The 21,297-nt window shown below is 46.2% G+C and overlaps 1 protein-coding gene across 3 annotated transcripts; it reads right to left on the minus strand.

Moving 5' to 3' along the window:
* Nucleotides 1–635: 635 nt before the first annotated feature.
* On the minus strand, nucleotides 636–21,034 carry SLC39A13 (solute carrier family 39 member 13). Of its 3 annotated transcripts, none has more exons than XM_081014207.1 (10): nucleotides 20,880–21,034; nucleotides 9,068–9,370; nucleotides 8,101–8,214; nucleotides 5,858–5,979; nucleotides 4,910–5,065; nucleotides 3,960–4,049; nucleotides 3,520–3,570; nucleotides 2,755–2,887; nucleotides 2,534–2,633; nucleotides 636–2,193 (listed from the first exon to the last, which is right to left on the minus strand). In XM_081014207.1, the coding sequence occupies exons 2-10, from the start codon at nucleotides 9,336–9,338 to the stop codon at nucleotides 2,118–2,120; spliced, it is 1,113 nt and encodes a 370-aa protein (XP_080870333.1). In that variant the 5' UTR covers nucleotides 9,339–9,370; nucleotides 20,880–21,034; the 3' UTR covers nucleotides 636–2,117. The 3 variants fall into 3 exon arrangements, with proteins under 3 accessions (XP_080870333.1, XP_080870334.1, XP_080870335.1); XM_081014208.1 differs by lacking the exon at nucleotides 20,880–21,034 and adding an exon at nucleotides 20,626–20,873; XM_081014209.1 differs by lacking the exon at nucleotides 4,910–5,065.
* Between the last annotated feature and the right edge of the window lie 263 nt (nucleotides 21,035–21,297).

Consider the following 21,297-nt stretch of genomic DNA (forward strand, 5'->3'; position numbering starts at 1 on the left):
TGTGCCTGGCTGTTAATCAGAAGGTTGGTGGTTTGAGCCCACCCAGGGATGGCTGTAGGATTCCTGCATTGCAGGGGGTTAAACTAGATCAGGGATGTCCAACTCCCAAGAGACTGCAATCTTCTCCCAGAAAAAAAAACCCCATGGGAGGGCAAGTCTAAGTTGTTGGGCTTTTTTGGAGGGGGCACCAAATTTGCAGTCCTAATTACTTAATGGGAATGCTGAAAAACCCTCACCAAAAACAGAGCCGAGCAGCAAGCTTCTGTTTTAGCGATCCTGCGTGAATGAACATGAATGACACAGAGAGGGGCTGGGGCCAGTAATGAGCAAGTGATCGACCAATATCACCTGGGAATCAACATGCCGATCACGGTCGACAGGTTGGACATCCCTGGACTAGATGATCCTCGTGATCCCTTCCAGCTATACAATTCTATGATTCCAAGGAAGTGCCTCTTTAGAGGCCCAATGATAATCAGGCCTGTGCCCATTCCACAATTTGGTTGCTGCACTATGCAAGTACAGAAAACAGACACACAAGCACAGATGATAAAAAGTTAGGACTACAAAGAAAACCATACATATCTGCAACTAAAACTGTGACTATTCACAGAAAACAACATAACTTCTACAAATAATGATAAAACATTTATTTATAAACAAGTTCAAATAACGAAACAGCTCGTTATATAAATGTAACATCATTGTATTCTTTTATTTTGAAGAGCACATAACCTCACACACAATTTACCTTTGTGCCACTGAAGACAGCTTGGTCTGAAAGTGCTGTTTATTTGCAACAAGACCATTTAGTCATTTGTTCTTCTGTCTTTCAATACACACTGAATCTCATTGCTGTTTTTAGAAGCCATTTCATCTCACTGTTCGGCAACTGAAGGGCCTATTCAAATTAGGCTGTCAAGCTGCGCTTACTTCCGTTTTTAAACTAGAAGTTGTAACATTTAGTTTTCTTGACAGTCCCGACTTTAATCATTTGTGCTGACGCAGAGTGGCCAGAAGTCATTCCTCTTTGTTTGACCCTGCAACAGTTGCACATCCAGAAAATCTTCCTTTTCCTCTATTTTTGGTAAAGCAAGCCAGCTCACTCAGCAAGGAGCTACCAGGTCAGCCAAAAGGAATGCAAAATGTGTCACAGGGGCTGAGACAGATCCAGAAAGGCAGAGTCTGCTGCTTCCATACTACCTTACGATTTGAAAGCATGAGGAACTCTTCCCAGTTTAAGCTGTACAGCCGTAAACCAGGCATTATGGCCAGGTTCTTTGGTTAGAGGCAGGCATTGAACAACCTCTCCAAAAGTTTCCAGCGTGAATACTGGTTTCAGTTATAATGCTTCAACCCAACTGGATCTTCAGTTACTGCTTAGGGAGAGGCACAGGATCAGGCAGTAGCAGATCTCATCCTGGAAGGTTCAGAAAGCAATTTTATGGCAGGGTGGGAGAAGGTTTCCATAGCTCAAAGGTAGCACTTATGATTTCCATGCAAAAGGTCTCAGATTCAATCCCTACTATCTCTAGTTTGAAAGGGATCTTGGGTACCACAGCCTTCCTTGCCCAAGATCCCAGAGAGCCACTGCAAGTCAGAGTACATAATGCTAGGCTAGAGGGACTAATGTAAGTCTGACCGGGTATATTGTGGTTTCCTATATGAAACAACCAGGTATTTTGGCCTGGGATGGAAGATAATTATTTCATCCCTATGCTTACATTGCAACCTGCCTTTTTATTCTAGCACACATCAAGTCCAAACTGGCAACACTACCCCTTTCAGCAAAAGCAGTTCCTCTCTTCATTGCTGGTTGTTGTTTTGTGTTCATTTAAATTATTATTTTTTAACCACACACACACAACTTGAAAATAAAAATCCAGCCACCCCACTTTCTTTTCTCAATACTTTGGAAGTCCTGGCTTGTGAAGCTTTAGAAACAAGAAATGGAGTGCAGTATTCTCCTCCAGAACTCCCTGATTTGCCTCTTGTAGCAGCAGCCAAATCCACAGGCACACAAAACAAAAATTCAATGGTGTCCCTTATTGCTCTGTAACAGTTCAGAATGAAGGCAGCTTTGGGAAGCAGCAGAAGGCAGCCGGAGCAGGAGTCGCTCATTCGGTAGTGAATGAGAGAAGCACCATGACAATGATGCCAGTACACAGGAGGAGTACTTGTTGCACTGAGTTCCTAGGCGAAGGAAAAGAAGAAAAAGAGAGGATGGGCTGAAGATCAGGCATGAGGAGAATCTGGATCCTTCCACCCCCCACATTTTTATTCCTCCTGGGACCCTCAAGGCGGCTTATAATGGCTCCAAGGTCAGGAATGGGGAAGCTTTGGTTGTTCAGATGTTGCGTGACTCCAACTCCCATCAGCCCCATCAACACAGTCAATAGGGATGATGGGAGATGTACTCCAACAATATGGAGGGCCACAGATTTCCCTTTGCTGCCCTGGAAGTTATGCATGGGGTGTTTCCCACCCCCCACAAGTTTTTCTTCCCATAAATAGATGTGGTGAAGACACTTACCAAGGATTCTTCTCTTCTAAGAGATCGGGCACAACATTTACCAAGGCGATGTATAAAAAGCCCCCTGAGGTAAATGGGAGAATCCAAGCGATGGTTTCCCCTGTGTGGATAGTGAGAAACACATCAGTGACCAGGAGGTGGCAGGAGAGAACTGTATTTGGGTAAGATGGGATGGATATGGGGGTCTCTCATTCATCCCTTCTGCATACTCCAAGTCTTACCTGTCCCTTTAGGTGACTGAGCACAAATTGCAAAGCAAGCCCCGAGAATGCCCCCAAGGGCCGTGGAGAGCTGTAACTTGGCTGCGCTCCAGCGATCAAAGCCAGCACGAAGGAGGATGACAAAATCTCCCACCTACAGCAACAGAACGGGGACAAAAAAAAGAGAACTGCACTGAAGCTGACAACAGTCCCAAAGCATGGCACTGCAAGCTCTTTTCCAGAATTGCCATCTACAAAAAGCCCTTTCCTGAACAGATAACTAATTCCAAGCCTCAGAGTTAACAAGTGGGGAAGTCAAACATGGAACATAGTCAGTTAACTCATTTATTCTAGCCTCATAGGGAGGAAAAGTATTCTTTCCAATTATTTGGTTGGCAATAAGTAATTATAAGCAAACAGAACATTCACCATCTGCCACCACCGCCGCCAACACTTTGGCTAAGAGAAAGCCTAAGGATGTGCAAATATACAATATTTGCTTATCCGTCGTCTCTCCCTTCCATTCCATTTACTTCATTCATTGTCAAAATTCAGATTGTAAGATTCTTGGGGCAGGTACTTTTTGGATTTTGTTACTCTGGAAAGTTTTGTATATTATTAGGGTGTGTGTGTGTGTGTGTGTGTGTGTGTGTGTGTGTGTGTGTGTGTATTACAGAGTGTGTATATTACAGAGATTTGCTCACTCTTTCAAATAAAGCCCTGGCCTCCCGCTCAGACAAAACATTGAGACAACTTCCCAGCAAGCCTAATACAGATCCCGCTTACCTCATGGGGAATTTCATGCAGAAGGATTGCCATAGTGGTCAGGAGCCCAACCTACAGCCAATGGCAGAAACATGTTAAGACATTCCATATCACTCAACAGGGACACAAGTGCAGCAAAGCAAGACTTTTCTAAACATTTTTTTCCTTGGGGAAAAGGGGAGATGCTGACCCCGCCTCCCTTTGAATGGTGATCTGTGCAGTTTTAGTGTTCAAAGCAATTGCAAGGGCTTTTAGTGTTGGGTTTTAAGGAAGAATGTGGAAAAAGCTGTAGTTATTTAATACATATTATATAGATATTCTGCTAGAGTGAAAGTATTAGGAAAAAGCTATACAGAAACAGCACAGAATTGCTTCTTATTCGTCTACTTGCTTTTAACACCAACCTCTGGGATCTAAACATTAGGGGAGAGGCAAACAGGTCCTCTAAACAGGGAACTTACCTTTCTGCTAACCAAAAAGCTGGCTGCCACTGCCAGGCCATGTGTGAAATTATCTATTGTGTTGGCCAAAAGATTGAGGTATCCGCTGATCTACAGTGGCAGGGGAAAGAAAGAGAAATAAAATCAGAGCATCTAACACCTGAAAGACAAGGAGACCACAGACAAAGGCCATTTCACAAACAAAGATAAGAATGCCAATTTTATCTACAATGTAGCTTATATCAAACTTGTGAATGTGGTTAATGAGGCACATAACATAGTAAGCAGCAGTCTTTAAAGTGACTATCGTATTCTAACAACCCAATGGATGTGAGTTATCCTGTTTTGACAAGCAGATGCAGAAAATTAAAATATGGGTTGTCAGCTGTCAAACAGGAATGCAGCACGGGGCTTTTCTCTTAGTGGATGTGGTCCAGTTCGCCTCTCCTGAACTGGAACTGAAAGATGTTGAGAGATGGCATTTTTGTAAAGACACGGGAATTTTGTTTTTAATGATAGAAACTTTTAAAGAAAGCGGCTTAAGTTCAGGTAAAGACTGTGTACATAAAGGATCAAGGAGAAGGCAGGTGAAGGTCCAAACCAAGCAGGCGATGATGGAGTTGAAACCATCATTCAGTGGTAAGATCCAAGGCTCAATCCCTGCCAATTATGTGGGACTGGGAAAAAACTCTGACTTTGACTCTAGACAGCTACTGCCAGCCAGAGTGGATGGGGCTAGACAGCCCAACGGTCTGACTCACTATAGGGAAGATTCATACATGTTTAAGAGGAAAGCATCTGCATGCCTGATCTCCCCTAAAAGTGAGGGTTTGGCTATTTTTTTTTAATTCTGCCTGCCGTCTTTGCTTTCAGGAAGTTATTGAACTTCCTTTTGAGTTGTTTTTGCTTAGACACACATCACATTTTCCCCACTGGCCCATGGAACCCACCCCCACCACCAAATGGTTTACCTTGATCTTCTGGGCTGGTAGCGAAGACAAGTGAGAAGAACCATTACTCTGAGCTGTGCCCAACTTCTTTCTTTGGACTGGACTGGCTGCCTCCTGCACAGCAGAGAAACTGCTCCCATTTGGAATCCGTTTAGCAGGTGCTTTGGAATCACTGACCTAAGTCACGGAGAAGCGGCTGGTCTTTTTCCATGTCCATCAAACAGTGGCCCAGAAACCTTTCTTCCATTCCCTTCATACAGTGCTATCCTAAACTCAAAGAAAACTATAGCTACTTCACATCTGATGATCTCCAAAGCAGAAGAAAGTTTGCAAAAAAAGGACACAGAAGCCCAGAGACTGTCATTTTAAGTGGTTTGTTAGGCAAAGTCACACAAATCAGACAAGGACGACCTCCACTTTGCTCATGCAAGGTTGACGGGGAAGCCAACAGATATCCTGCTTTCCTGACTCCCTACTCTAACCTAAACGCACACACACAATTCAAATCTTGAAAATCCCATATTTTGTATTTTCCACAATGTATTCAAATACCACACTGAAAGCATTTATGCCAAATACAGAGGAATTTATGCCAAGTACAGAGGAACTGTGCACATGGTGGGGGCGGGAACTCATATAGGATGGGGGTGGTTAAATTGTGGCCCTCCATATGTTTGGGGAATCTAACGCTCATCAGCCCCAGCCAAATGGTGAAGAATGATGGGAACTGTAGTGCAACAACATGTTGGAAGGCCACAAGTTAACCATCCCTGCCATAGGGCATTATGGAGCCCTTCTGTTCTCCTGCCGACCTTCACACCATGAGTTTACGTCATGCCTCCTGAATCACCGAAGAGGCTACTGGGAGGGATAGGAAATTAAGCTTCATGCTGCGTTTCCAAGATCACATGGCAACATCACATGTCATAATCAAACTGGGATCTTGCGCCCCTCTCAGAATCCACTCACCAAGCTGGAGCTTCCTTCCTTTCCACTGTCTGGGAACATCTTCTGGAGGCTCAGGAAGGTCAGCAAACCAATGATCACCCAGAGTCCCAGGAGCTTCTGCTGCTGGAAACTCTGCCCTTCTCCTGCAGAGGGGAAAGAGGTAGAATGGGCAAGTCTCACCGTAACCTGAAAATCAGGAGCCCCCAAAACCATTTTCCCCTCCCAAAAGCAAACAAAAGTAACCCCCCCCCCCCCCGCTTCATTCACACATTCAGGTTTCCAGAAGAGACATACAAATCTGGGGCCAGTGCACTCTAGAGCAGGGTTTCCCAGACTTGGGTCTCCAGCTGCTTTTGGACTACAGTTCCAATCATCCCTGACCATTGGTCCTGCTAGCTAGAGGTGATGGAAGTTGTAGTCCAAACACAGCTGGAGACCCAGGTTTGGGAAACCCTGATCTAGAGTATCAGTGCTGCTGGTTCCAGTTACAGATAGGTAGCCGTGTTGGTCTGCCATAATCAAAATAAAAAAAATCCTTCCAGTAGCACCTTTAAGACCAACTAAGTTAGTTCTTGGTGCTGCTGGTGTAAAGTAAGAACCCACACACTCAGCACACATCTCTGATAAAGCTGAAACAAAAGAGTCTAAGGGTGCTTCCACATGTCAGCTATAGTGGGGATGCCAACTGACCCAGAGCATCAATCACCTGTAAACAACACAGGTAGGCACGGGAAGGATGGATGAGCTCTGTGCGTGATGCTGGAGTGGGTGAATCTATAATAAATTGACCCAGCAAAGCTCTTCTGTTCTCAAGCACTCTTCTCAAGTGTAGAAAAAAGAAGCCTTGAAAATAGAAGAGGACTCTGTAGCAAAGGGGGGGGGGGGCACCTGTGCTTTCTATAGCTCCCTCTTCCTATGGCTAATACTCTCTGTCTCTCTTGCTGTATATCTCTCCCCACCCATCTCTTCCTGGATACCTTCACGCACCTAGCTCCCTGTCAACCCACTTCCTGTGACAGAATGTTGATTCCTTGAAAACTCAAATCCTGCAAGCTGGAGATGCTTTACTTGCAAATTGATTAACTCTGCATGTTTTATTCGGAGAAAAAAGCTGGGATTTTTTTGTGTGTGCAAAGAGACATAGGCAGCCCCTGGTTATAGCCACACGTTTACCAGTGCAAATTCTGAAACTGAGCCTGCCTAAGCTGCGTGCACAGGCATGAAGTCTGTGCTCTGGAGAGCTCATTCCTCCTCCTCCTCCTCCCACCACACCCTGGCAAAGTTCTTTGCCTAAGGACAAAAGATGTCCTTTTTGATTAGATGGAGTGCGGTCAGCTTCCCACACGCTGTTGAGACTGGCTGTAGGCAAGGGAGAATGACAGGCATGTGTGGGGTGATGCAATCCTGAAGCCCAAAGGCCAGATAAAGGCTGACAAGGCGGGGAAAGTCTTCCAAGGTCACATTTTCAGGAGGCAACAACACCTGCGGACTCAAGGCAGGCAGCAGCGCAAGGGCAGGTGCCCTTCTTATGGAGGGAGACCTATGCAGATCTTCAAGATCAGAGGAAGTTGTCCTTTATGAATCAAGCAGTTAAGTGCAGGGCTGCATGGAAGAGCACCCTTCCTCAAGGCTGCTGAAGTGCAGAGAGGCAACAACATGCTATTCAGGAGCAAAGGCGGCTGTGTTTGTTTCATCTCTTGCATTTATAGAAGAGAATTCCTTCCTCAACTTGGTGCCTGGTTGTTGGACTACAGCTCCCATCAACTCCTGCCATAGTGGTCAATGGCCATGGAGAACGGGACCTGTCCTCCAACAACATCTAGAGGGCTACAGGTTGGGGAAGAGGGACAAGGCATTTTCCCTATGATAATCAGCCATGAAACTCACTGGGTGACCTTGGGCCAGCTGTTCACTCTCAGCCTAACCTACCTCACACGGTTGTTGTGAGGATAAATGGGGAAGAGAAGAACTATGTTCACCATCTTGAGCTCCTTGGAGGCGAGGTGGGTTACAAGTGCAACAAGTTAATTAGTAATTCATTTGACATAGCTTTGGAAGAAGCATGACTATATTATTAGTATTATTAAGAGTCAAAGCATAGAACAGAGAGAAAACAAGTCCAGGCGTCCCCTTTGAAAAGATAACATGAGAGCCCAAATGCAACACAACAATCTGTGCAGACGCAGGGAAAGAAATGGCTGTGGCGTGCCTTGCAGATCAGTGCCTGTGTGATTTCAAGGCATTTGCACAGTTCCAGGCATTACCTGCAGTGGCGCTGCAGGTGTAGGCCCAGGCCTCTGGGAGCAGGTGCAGAAAAACATTTCCCAGGAGCCCACCAATGGCAAAGCTCAAGAACTGCTTCATCCGATGGGATCCCGCTGAAAAGACAAAGAGCAGCCAGTCACCACAGAGCTTGATCTCATCTTGCTATGCTACTCATGGGAACGCTGAGGGAACAGTCATCTCTTCCCCCATGCATAGGGTGTGCTGCCATAGCAGCTGATCAGGATGCTTTGTCTGCTTCCAAGAAAATGCTGAAACTGGGAAAGCCAGTTGAAACACCTAGTACATTGCTCCTGCTATTTGACAACAGAACGCAGTGGGGCGTTTGTGAACTCGCAAGGGGAGGTAGGGCCAGTGGGAAAATTGTGTCTGCCTAGTGTCTAGAGAAGAGAGCAGGGCTGTGTTTATTCCACAGTTTTGAGCCCGCACCACACAAACACACAACTTAGTGTAGAAGTCAATATCCTGCTTCTAGCCGTTAAGAGTACAAAGATAAAATCAAAACTATGCAAGTGGTGCCAAGGGAAATCTCAAAAGCCACAGAAAGGAGGCATTTCCAAATGGATTTCCAGTGGCCAGAAGACAGGGCTTCATTGTTATGCCTGATGCTTTGCCCCTTCCCATGGCTAGTAGGAAACAAAGGCGTACAAAATACTCATACCTATGCATCAGTTACACAAGTCACAGAATCCACATGAAATTTGGTTTACTACTAGAGGGTGAAGGTCCTATTTTAGAAAATCCACCAGCACATGCTCAACACCCTAAACTTAGCCACTGTCCGCCCACCTGACTTCATGGAATGACTTGATAAGAGCATATTGCTCCTGTATTACAATAAGCATGCCATGTCCAGGTCTTGCATTTAAAAGCTGTGCTACCCTAAGCAATCCCTGACTGGGATGCTGAGCCAGAAAAAGAAGGCAGAAGTCATCAGGGGGTGCTTACCTTCTGACTTCAATGCTGCCCCTGTCTCGAGAGGAATTACCAGCAGGGGAAGGACCCCACTCAGCCCAACCATAACTGAACCAATCAGAGAACAGATCCAAGCATCCAGGCGCTCCTCGCTGAATATGGCCCCCCAGGACTCAGTCTCCTTTTCACACAGGGGACTAGCCTCATTGTCAGCCTGGCTCAGTGGAAGGTCGTGGGCCTGGCAGGCAGCCGTAAGCATCAGGAAGGAGAGAGTTCCATGGAGAAGCAGTCGTTCCCCCATCATCACTGTGCAGCCTCAGCCTGGCTGGTCAATCCCTGCAAGGAAGAGGGAAAAGATGAACAGTCCATGCCTAAGACTCTTCAGTGCTTCTCCTCTTCACCCATCCCTTTTGAAAGTCAGTCCCAAGACATTTGTTCTTTTTTCCCTCCAGAACTGAATTAGTCTTCCCATTGTTGACTTTAGGGGAAGAAAGGATGAGTCATACTTCTTTCTCTCATTTTTTTACTAGATGGAAATCTCGTAACAAAGCGAGATGTACCTGCAACTCCGAAGTAGCTACTTATTCTTTTATGTGGGATCTTCATATTGTGAAAAAGAGGTATCAGCATAGATCTCGGCAGCCCATTTCTGTGACTGAACATCACTTTCCTCACATTGGGGCTGTGTGGTTCTGAACCATTCCTAAAAGAAAATTCACATATCTCCTGTATATATATACACTTACTGAGCTGGTGGGATTTTTCTGGTGTGGCCTGCTGGCCCATTTAAATTTGGCCACGTGGCCCAGTCAGACCAAACAAAGGTTCCCCCACCCATTCCAAGCATAGATGCCAAGGGCATCTGGCAATATACCAACCAACCATCTGCGCTCGTGACAGCAATGGAATCTGAGGTGGAGTGGCAACCTGACCAGTTCACCATGGGTGGCTTGAGGCAACATGCTGACTGATGAGGACAGTGCAAGGACAGCAGCCCAGCCGGAAACCCATCAAAATGGTAGTACAAAACTAGACCCAGAGTTTAATGGCTTCTGCAGATACTAAAATTATGTGAAAGAGGAATTCAGCATGCCACTAAGCAGATCTCTGTCAGCACAAGTATTTCTGTTTACCTAATGGAATGATCCGCTCTCTTCCCCCACCATGCCATACTCTCCAGCATTCCTCAGATGAAAATAGGGACATTTTCATCTGAGGAATGTCGGAAGGTATGCTGCCCCTTTGGCACCTGTGTTTCTGCTGCCATGGCCCCAGGAGTTCTCACTCTCCCCAACTGACCCTCATTGACCCCCACTTTTTCTGCTCCCCCAGCCCTCACATAGAGCATTTCCTACCAAAGGAAGTGCAAGTGCCACCACCAATACGCAAATGGATGTATTGCCCTCCACCATCCTGAAAAAAACACCTTAATCCCAATTTTGTTTTGTTTTATTCTTTGGTAGATTTACAAATATAAAAACGCACACCAAAAAATAATTTGAGGGAGGGAGGGGGGAAAGCCCCATTGCTATAGCAGAAGTTCTTGCATAGGCTTCTGCTGGCAGGGTCTGTTAGTTGAATCCCACCCTTAGTGGTTGGAGATGTTGGACTTTGCCTAGGGAAGCCCATGTGTAAGCGGCTGTTGATAAGCAACTCCAATCTCCAGACTGCTGTGGCCTCATCATGACCAAGTATAAACACAGACCTAGGGGATGGGAATAGGAGTGTCAGACCCATCCTTATCAGTAGATAAAGACTCAGAGGAACAGCGAGAGGGAGATCCAGCAGCAATATAACTGGGAACCTCCACAGCCTACAAAGGCTAGCAGCAGGAAGTCTTTACCACCTGGGGGAGGAAAGCTAAATGAGAGAAGAAGAAAGAAAGAGAGGAGAAGTATTCCAGACCCTGAAGGGTGGTGGTGGGGGGAGTCAATCAGAAACTGTGAGTTATGGAACTCCAGAGAATCAGAGAGAGAAAGTAAACTTTGGGGCTGTATAAGAATTTTAACAATATTTGAAACTTAAGTTCCTGCTGATCAGAAGAGGCTGGGACTACATGTAGGAGAGGGAGACCTTCCCAGCTCTCCTCTAGAATCCTGAGGCCTACTTGAGTCTCTGAAGGAACCTAGGCTGCCGAACGTTGCTGGACCTCTCTTGAAGAAAAAGGAAGCAGTAACACCATAACAGATATATTGCAAGTATATCTGCATATTTTTGTAATCTGGTCAGGGCTGACCTGCTTCCTTCCTCTTTGCCCCATCTATGCACTTCCAGCCAGGTTTGTGGTGGTGTGAGAGAGCCAAGCAGCAGCCAATTCCACAATGTATGCTCTGTCCTGTCCTGACACATGTATATCCAAGACACCATGTGGTCAGGAAACACCTTTTGGGAAGTCACCGGAGCAACCACTCAGAAACGACAGCTCAGGGGTTTAAGGCTCTTCAGCAGGGATAGCCGCAGAATGTTTTAATATTTTATTTAGCCCATCTGTTGGCCCTGCAGTTTGAAGCTAGGAATTTCTGGTCAAACCATTTCTTCGGCCAGCCTGTCGTGTCTACTTGAGTCTGATTGGCATCAGCTTTCCATGGTCTCAGGCAAAGATCTCTTCCGGTCCCACACTTGCTTTGTAGTTATTCAATGGAAGTATTTATATCTTGCCTTTCAATCATACTAAAAAGGCAATTAACAACATTTTCAGTAACCCAAGATACTCTTGGCTTGAGTTGCCAGAGATTAATCCTGAGACGCTTTTTGCATGCAAAGTGTGTCCTCATCCAATGAGCTCTAGCCTTCTCCTCTCCACCCTCACACAGATTCCATCCCTTCCTCTCCTTCCTAGATTTGTATTCTACAATTACTTTCTCCCCAAGGTTTTCTGCAGGCAATGCAGTCCCCTCTCCTGCTCCCCCAAAGAGTTAAGCTGGCAAACATGGGACTCCCTGCCCCTCTGCCTTCAGAGCAATCCTGTGAGATAAGATTAGAATCAGACACAAGCCTTATTCACTCAGTCTCCCCACCTCCTCCAGCCAATTACCATAACACAAGGGGGTGAGCCCATTGGCCTTGGCTTCTCACCCCTGGCACTGTTCCTACAGCCCCCAATATGCTGAGGACTAACTTCTGCAGTGAAGAGGCTGTCCTACTCATGGGGTCTCCCCATCATGTGATCTAGAACCCCAATCTTCTTAAGACTTCTTAATTGCATGGGGAGCTTTCTGCCAGTGCAGTTTGCCATTTTTGGGGTTCCTTTTCCAGTCAGCAGTGTCACCCAGAAAGTCTTCCAGAATCTTCCACTTCACAGTTCGGCTCTTCTCTTGGTGAACTCCCATGTGGGAATAAACACCTCACCCATTTTTGTTCTTCTTAAAGTATTTATTGCCAAAGTAACACTACAGTGTATATGGTTACCAGATTTTTTTCAATGAATCCAGGGACACTTTTTTTTTTGGGGGGGGGGGGAGCTCAGTAGCAACAGGGAGTCAGTAGTGGGGATGATGAGGCAAAAGACCCTGGGCCCAAGCACACATGCATACTGTATAAAGGTGCAAAGCCCTTATTTCACACCCTGTGAAACATAAATGTGCAGAGTTTTTTTAAAAACTGGGCAATGGCTGCCCGCCCACGGTTCCCGAGCCTCCCCCGATCTGTCAAAACAAAGGTGGGAAGGGGGCAGGAGAACAAGGGAGGCTCGGGAGTCATGAGCGGGCGGTGCACCGTTGCCCAGTTTTTAAAAAACTCTGCGCATTTCTGTTTCACATGGTGTGAAAGAAGGGCTTTGCACGTTGCCCAGCAGAGAAACCACGCGCCTTGCACCCCTCCTGGGCCATGGCTGCCCGCCCGCAACTCCTGTGCTTTCCCCATCAGTCAAAACAAAGGGGGAAGGGGTCAGGGGATCTGTACCGCCAGATGTCCCCGGTTCCCCTTCGGCAGTGGCGGTGGCAGCGGCAGTCACCAGCCCGGAGCCCGACACAGCCAACTGCACTACCAGGCTGGCTCCGGGCTGCTGAGGCTACCGCTGCCACATTTCCCGGGGACAGATTTGCAAATCTGGGGACATTCCGGCGACGTAATTTGTCCAGGGACAGGTTTGCAAATCCGGGGACTGTCCCTGGGAACCGGGGATGTCTGGTAAACCTAATATAACTTGTACAGTCATACCTTGGAGGTTGAAGAGAATCCGTTCCAGAAGTCTGTTCCACTTCCAAAGCGTTCGACTTCCAAAGCGTGGCTTCTGATTGGCTGCAGGAAGCTCCTGAAGCCAATCGGAAGCCGCAGAAGCCCCATCGGACATTCGGCTTCCAAAAGAACATTTGAAAACCGGAACACTCACTTTCGGTTTTCAGTCATTTGGGAGCCAGAACGTTCAACTCCCAAGGCGTTCGGAGTTGAGGTACGACTGTATAACTACTGGTCTAATAAAGTAAAATAAAACTATATGCAGATAATCATTTGGCCATCTGGCCAGAGCAGCAGCCTCTACACCACACACACACTTTCTCATCCAGAGCTTGCCTTATAAAGAAACCTGTTGCTAAGAGCAAAATTTGTTGCTATGGCAAAACTTTTCAAGGATCATTTCAAGTTATTGTTTAGACTACACTAACACTTTCTCAACATTATGCTCCAACATACGGGGCTTTGCAGGAAAGATGCTGAAGATGATGAAGATGATGAAGAGGTAATCGAGAGCAAGCAGAAATGGATGGATGGATGGATGGATGGGGCTACAATTACTGTTTGAAGATCCCTCAAGGAACTTTGTGGCTGAATCAGGGATTTGATTTGAGGTCTTACTCATCCACTGCACCCTTCTGGCTCCAGTGATTTAAGAGAGGCTTGGAAAGAAACATTCGCCTTATATTACAGAAGAGTAACTACTAAGCAAGGCCATTCTGTCATTTGGGAGACAGCTCTCTTTTTCAGTCTACTCACATCTGCCAAACATAGGACATGTGAACAAGCAGGCAAGGACAAACATTTGTGGCTTAGCAGCCCATATGCACTTGCTTGCAAGGCCCATGGTGGAATCAGTGAGTGATGGAAAATTCCCAGAAGGCAGAGTTCCAGGGGGCTAGAAGGCCTGGGAAAACACTGGGGAGGGGGAGGGGACAGAGCAGGGCTCCCTTAGTCATGCCAGTGCCAACTAATTTGGGGCCAACACATCTGAGACATGTGAGGTATCAAAATGCCTCCCGAAATTCCTTCTCTGAGTCATCCTAGGTTGAACCTGCATGCGGTGCTTTGAGTAATCTGTTGTCCCCCTAAGAACATAGGAAGCTGTCTTATACAGGTCCATCAAGCTCAGTATTGACTGGATGCAGCTCTCCAGCAGTTGAGACAAGCGTCTTTCGAGCCCAGATGCCAGAGGCCAAACCTAATCAACCACATTTCCCCTAAAGTCAGCACACCTGCTTTCTGCAAACCGTGAAGCACCAGATGCTCAGCCCACAGAAGCCCCCTGCTCACTGCACAACATATGGGTGAAAGAAAGCAAAGCTCATGTGGGGAACACACTCTGCACTACTCAAGTTTCCTGCAGGATTCCCTCCAAACCATCAGAGCCTTTTTCCTCCCGGGGAATATTTCCCCTGTCACACACACACACACTTCTTGTTTAGCAATAAAACGGAACAAGGAAGCACTATTTTTAACTACCACAACTCCTCTAGGGAAGATGCCTATTTATAAAAGGATTTAACCAATTCATGGCAGAAGATGTTGATCAATGGCCATTTCCCATTACAGCTCCAAAGGAAGTTCCATTTTCAAAGGGAGTGTACTGGATCATCAGATGTTAAAGCCAACTATCGCAATATTTCTGTTATGTTCAGGGCCTGCTTATGAGTTTTCCACAAGCATCTGGCCAACAGAAAAAGTGCAGAACTAGGTCAAATGCAGCCAATCGGTTCTTACATTCTCAAGTGGCAAGTATGGGAATAAGGAACCTATGGCTCTCCAGATGATGTTGAACTAAAATTCTCATCCCTGACCACCAGCCATGCTGGCTGGGGCTGATGGGAAATAGAGTCCAACAACATCAGGAGGGCCCACAGATTCCTCAGCTCTTCCCTAGGTGTTTGCCTAGTGACTGTTAGTAACTCTGAGCCAGCGTACAGGTTTTATGGTGTTTTATATTTTGCTGGAGGGACGTGGGTGGCGCTGTGGGTTAAACCACAGAGCCTAGGGCTTGCCAATCAGAAGGTCAGCAGTTCGAATCCCTGCGACGGAGTGAGCTCCCGTTGCTCGGTCCCTGCTCCTGCCAACCTAGCAGTTTGAAAGCACGTCAAAGTGCAAGTAGATAAATAGGTACCGCTCCAGCGGGAAGGTAAACAGCGTTTCTGTGCACTGCTCTGGTTCGCCAGAAGTGGCTTAGTCATGCCGGCCACATGACTCGGAAGCTGTACGCTGGCTCCCTTGGCCAATAAAGCGAGATGAGCGCCACAACCCCAGAGTCAGCCACGACTGGACCTAATGGTCAGGGGTCCCTTTACCTTTAGATTTTGCTGGAAGCCCCCCAGAGTGGCTAAGGCAACCCAGTCAGATGGGTGTCATATAAATAATAAAATTATTATTAAATTATTATTATTATTATTATTATTATTATTATTATTATTATTACACTTGCCATGAGGTTACCACCCAAACGCAAGTGATCTCCAAACCAGCAACCATATATAGTAACAGGTTTTAGGTGATCCTCAATGGATCCCCTTTCCACTTCTCCAAGGTACCGCTGCCCACTCACTCTCTCTCTGTGTGCAAACTAAACAGCCTCCAAGGTACGGACAGTGATGTGCAAGGGAAGTGGAGGGTGTTGTTCCATTTCCTAACTCATCATTGCTTGCCCACTTGGAGAGAACCGATGAACAGGCACCAAAGGAAAGTAGATGGACCAGCATCTTCAGAGCATTCAGAGCTCAGAGCATTCAGAGCTTCAGAGCATGGCAGTGGACCCTTTCCTGGAGTGGGGTGGTACCCAAGGATGCCACCTGCTTCTGCCTGGAACTCCATTATCATATTGTGAGCCTCCAAACCTTCCTAGCAGAAACAATGAACATGAAGCCAGGGGAGCAAATAGTTCTACATATTATGACAGAGAGAGCAAACATTTGCCATGGAAGTGGGGGGGGGGGGGGGGCATTTTTGGCAACATTCCTCCAGAGCTTGAGTGATGAGGGCCAGCACAAAAGATTCTGCATCTCTCCTCTCCTGCAGTTGCAACATGTCACATTAGTAACATAAAGAGGCAATGTGTTTGTGGGATTGAACCATCACAGGTCAGGTACCATGGTCAGAAGTTCCATAACCTCTCACAACAACTAAAACTCAATATTTTTCAACTGAGTAAATTCCCATATCCAACTATGAGCCATCAAGTATTAAAAAAACCTATGTTTGTGTGTGTGTGTGTGTGTGTGTGTGTGTGTGTGTGTCCTAAGAAATCCCCATTATTTATTTATTCTTAAAAAAAACAAACTCCAGCCCTTGGTAACTTGGGGAAACAGCTTTAATGCAAAACACATCTGGCGTAGTGACCCTTTCATAATTCCCAGCGAACAGGATTGAAGTCATGACCTGCACAATTTTTTAAAAAGTAGAACCTTGACTCAGAGCACATTCCATGTGGGGGTATTAGAAGTGGGAATTGTCCCAGAGGAGAGGAGACTCTGCTTGCTAGTGAATAACTGTGTTCCCTGGAGGATTATCTAAATTGCGAGGAGCTCCTGAAATAGCAACTGGAGGATGATTGATATACGTAAGATTTTTTTTTTCCAATTCAGAATGAGATGCTGCAGGAAAGAAACCCAAAACCAGACAACAAGAAACACAAAAAAGCCTTTTCATATGGCACATGTAGATGATTGGGGTTGCTATCTGAAAAACACTTCTGGTTAAGCATGCTTAGGATTATATTATTAACACTGTGAAAAGTCTGCATGCCTCTCTAGACAGGAGACCTACACCCACTCCATTCTCTTGGATGGCAGACTCGATAGCCAATGCCCCTTGAAATATAAGCCTACACCAAGAGAAAGAGAGAAACGGAAAAGGGAAATAGACCAGAATGTTTACTTGAGAAATTTCTGAAACTGCTTAGTCTCCCTTGCAAGAGATTTCCAGTCTATTCTAGAAATGGCCTTTATCCAATGCACCTGGAAAATCCAGCTCAGCTCTCCCCACAGCAAGCTCTGTGCAGCGGTCAAGAGTTTCTTCTGCTCCTGCCTCCTCCCCTGACAGCCAGCAGCTTTACCCTTCTGCTGACCACACTGTTCCAGCATTTTTCCAGTCTTGTATCCTACCACCATACCACTCTTAAAATATATATATTCAGGCATATTCCTCTGGAAGCCCAAGGCTCATCTCTAATTATGCCAGAGAGCCCAGACAAAATGTCATCCTATTCCCCCGCAACGGAAACAGCAACAAACAAACTCTCTTCCAGACCCTTTTACGAGTCCAGCAGCAGCAGCAGTAAACGCCTGGAATCCTACTGGAAATCCTGACCTTCTGCCAACAGCTACAAGGCTTCACAGCTCCAGCCGCACCAATTCTGCCACTGTGGGGTTTGAAGCAACCCACTCACCCTGGAGTGACCCATTCAGAACCAAAGCCTAGCCTGATGCTGGAAGCAGGCCTAGGTCTAGTCTGTGGCTGGATGTAAGTTTGCCTGGGAGCCTCGTTCCCATGTCAGGGTTCCATGATAGAGCTCTGTTAAATAAACAAACTTCTATCCCTGCAGAGACAAACTCCTGTCAAAGAACATACATATCTGAACTGGAAGAAACATTACAGCTGTTGACATGTTTTTATGCCACTTCTAATTTTGCAAAGTGCTCCAGATCATATTAGAGTATACAACTGCCTTGTGAGGTAGGGCATTGTTCCCATTCTACAAGAGACAAAATTGAAAAAACAAGTTTGATTTGTCCATCCAGTGAGTCCATGGGAGTGATGGGCTTGCCCAACATGCTACTTCAAGAGCCATCATGGAATTCTCAAAAAGCACCTAATTTAAGCCTACCAGGAGCCTGAGTCAGTCACAGGTAGGACTGTGTGGACTCTGTGCTAAAAAATAAAAATAAAATTCAATATCCCAAGCAATTCTGCACCAAGAAAAGCAGAACTATCTTTCTTACTTTGCCTAATTTATTTTTCAATACTTCTTCTTCTACATAATTTATTCTGGTTCTGCAGGTCACTGAAACGCAGCCACTGGAAGCCTTATTCATCCAGCTCTCTGACTTCTGATATTTCAACAGGCTAAACAATCTGAAACATTTTTTGTAGCCATAAGGACCAGTAACTTAAATGAAAGCTGAGGGGAAGGTGGTTTCTGCATGCAATACCACATTATGCGTTTTCCCTCCACTTTCACAAAGTCACAGCAACATACAGGCTTGACTATTATTAGTGTGGAATTTTTCAGCAAGTGGAGACATCATCTATGAACTCATCTTATGAACAGAAGTGCAGCTAGCAATTCATGGGGGGATATGTTCTGCATCTATTCAACAACCTCTAAAGGAGGAGAAGATGCCCCCTTTCTCCAAACTGCTCTTTGATAATTTTTCTTCTTCTTCTTTTTCTTCTTCTTTTGCACCTTATTTTGCTAACAGCGTTGTCCATTAATTTCTCTAACCCCCTTTTAGGGCCATCTCAGTCAATGGACATCATCACAAGCTGTAGCAGTGAATCCTATCAAGTGATTACACACTGTGTGAAGAAGTGCTTTATGGCGCCTGTCCTGAACCTAAAAAAGTTCATGGGAGGACCCAAATCCTAACATTATGATGGAGGAGGAAAAAAGTTTCTGTGAGATTTGTCTACACTATTCATAGCTGCATAAACTTCATTGATGCCCCACCTTCACCCTAAAGAGAAGCAATTATCAAATCACCACACCAGCAGTCACTAAGAGAGTAAGAACATAACGAGGCAAATGACAGGTGAACTTGCTCCTGGTTGAAAGAGGATCAAGTCATGAGTCCTTCATAATTTAAAACAGTTCCACTGCATGGGTCCACCATTCACCAGTGAAGATACAGCTAATCACAGATCTTTGAGCGGCATGTGTCCTTACTTAGCCTCAATGCAGATGTTCCACTGTGCTTCTAAAAACTTCTGTAAGGTCACAATGAAGTATAGTGGGTCATGCCTTCTGTATGACATTCCATAAGTTAAGATAAACTACTTGTGACACAGTAACTACTCTGCACCAGACCAAATCTGCCCATTCCAGTTTCCTATCCTATTATAGGTAATTAACTTAGCACAGCTAGGATGATTGGGTTAGCACCCATAACTACTGTTGTGAATGGATCACTGTGCTCATTTTACATGCATTTGAGCTTTAACAGACTTGTCAGAAGCTTTTTGCATTTCACAGCCCTTTGATCCCACTTTTTACATTCCACCCTCCCTCCTCTACATATTTATGTATATATTTTATCTGTCAGTTGAGGATAATACATTATGCATCTGGTGAAGAGAACTCCAGGTCACAAAAGTTTATACATGGGTGGATAAGTTGTTGGACTACAGCTTCCTTCATCCCTGACCATTGGCCATACTGGCTAGGGCTGATGGGAGTTGGAGTCCATCAAGATCAGGAAGGCCACAGTTCCTGATCCCTATTATTATCAGAAAGCCTACAATACCACATGTACTTGGCTGCAAATCAGTCTTGTTGAACTCAGTGGGATTTACTTCTGAGTAGACTTGCAAAGGCTGACACTGTAAAAGTGTCTGTATTTAAGATGCCACAAGACACACTTGTTTCTGCCTATAAGAAGTATCCTAACTCTTACAAGACCCAATTCTGGGTGGAAAGACATAAAACTTCTACCAGATAGAATACACTTCCATTCATCCCCAGTGCAGGTTCCTCTATGTACCAAGCCATTATTTTGCCTTTGAAATTCTTCTCTCCTCATCTCCCATTATAATTTGTCTGAAGTGGAAGCTACAGTTTGAGTGGGCCAGCTAATATGCTAAAGCTGTCACCACAGATGTTCCTTTATTAAAACACGTGTCTATTTATTAAGAGGCACAATGGGACATTATCTAAGAAATTGTTCTAAGCAGAGTTGCCTTGGGAGTAAACCTCATTAAAATAGCTTCGGAGTAAACATGCAGAGTCTATTCAGCGGCGACTTCTGCTGGAAGGAAAACTGGTGGAGGAGCGGAGAAGTGAAAAGCGATGGGGTACGTGCAAGGCTCATTAAGCACATCGATATGGTCTGCATGCCGTATGGATCAGAACTCTATATTATGGTTATTTACCTTCTGAAAACAAAATTACGAGGCGGCTCTTGCTCCTTGGGAGAAAAGAGCGCTACATTCTCCTAGTATCACCCACTTCTCGGAAGCCGATAAAAGGAAACCCCTTCTCTCAACAAACCATACCGAGTCTAGGAAACACACAATCACAAGATCTCAAAAGCGCAGCACTTTGAAAAAAGGAAGAAAGCGAAGGATCAGGCTATAATTAACGGCAGAGACAACGAAGCTAAATGCAACATCTGTCAGCAAATGATTAAAGGACTTGAGGGACGAAGAGCCGAGTTCCCCCGAGGCATCAAGTAACCCACCTGGTTTATGAAGGATACCCCTCCACATACGCACTTCAATCCCGGGGTGCTCTTTCTTTTCCTGTTGCTGCCCGGGCACAGGGTACCACTTGCGCCTCCTCTGCCCTCGCCTCTTCCATCCCGCTCTAAGCCCCGGCCGCGCTCCGCCCGCCTCTCTGCCTCAGCCGCCCCGGAAAAGTTGGGCTCCCTCGACCCTCGGGATGGAGGGCAGGGGTGCTTTCCACCCAGGGGAAGCTCAGGGGCTGGTTCGTTACCGTGCGACACCGGGGAGCTCCGGGCTGCCCCTGCCATCCAGCTGCGTCTCCGCTCGGGACTCCCCCCGCCTCTTCAGCCTCGGCTCCGCCTCCAAAAGCCAGCCACGTCGGTCCCATTCTCCTCGGATCAAAAGCCGCCGCTCCGGCGGACGCTTTAGCGCGCGGCACAGCTTCCGACGTGTCCGCCAAAGGGGGACCGGATAGCGAGAGCACACGCTTCTTCTAGAAACGCTAAGGGAGCCAGCGGGGAACAGGACATGCTTCCGGTTAGGGCAGGATGGGGGACCGGAAAAGAGTCTTACTCTGCCGTACAAGTGACAGAGCGCAGGTCTAGGGCTGCTTGCTGCACGGCTGAGTATTCGCCAAAGCAGAGGTAGACGCGCAGAGACGCTGCCGTTGCTGTCTCGTGCGCCACGCC

This window comes from Podarcis pityusensis (assembly GCF_964106645.2).
Source record: "Podarcis pityusensis genome assembly, chromosome: 1".
Lineage (NCBI taxonomy): Eukaryota > Metazoa > Chordata > Lepidosauria > Squamata > Lacertidae > Podarcis > Podarcis pityusensis.

Coding starts and splice junctions, on each gene's coding strand:
- SLC39A13 (XM_081014207.1), bottom strand. CDS start 9,338: ATGATGGGGGAACGACTGCTTCTCCATGGAACTCTCTCCTTCCTGATG. Junction 3,571..3,959: donor GCTTTTTGGTTAGCAGAAAG/GTAAGTTCCCTG, acceptor CATTGGCTGTAG/GTTGGGCTCCTGACCACTAT. Junction 2,634..2,754: donor TCAGTCACCTAAAGGGACAG/GTAAGACTTGGA, acceptor CTATCCACACAG/GGGAAACCATCGCTTGGATT.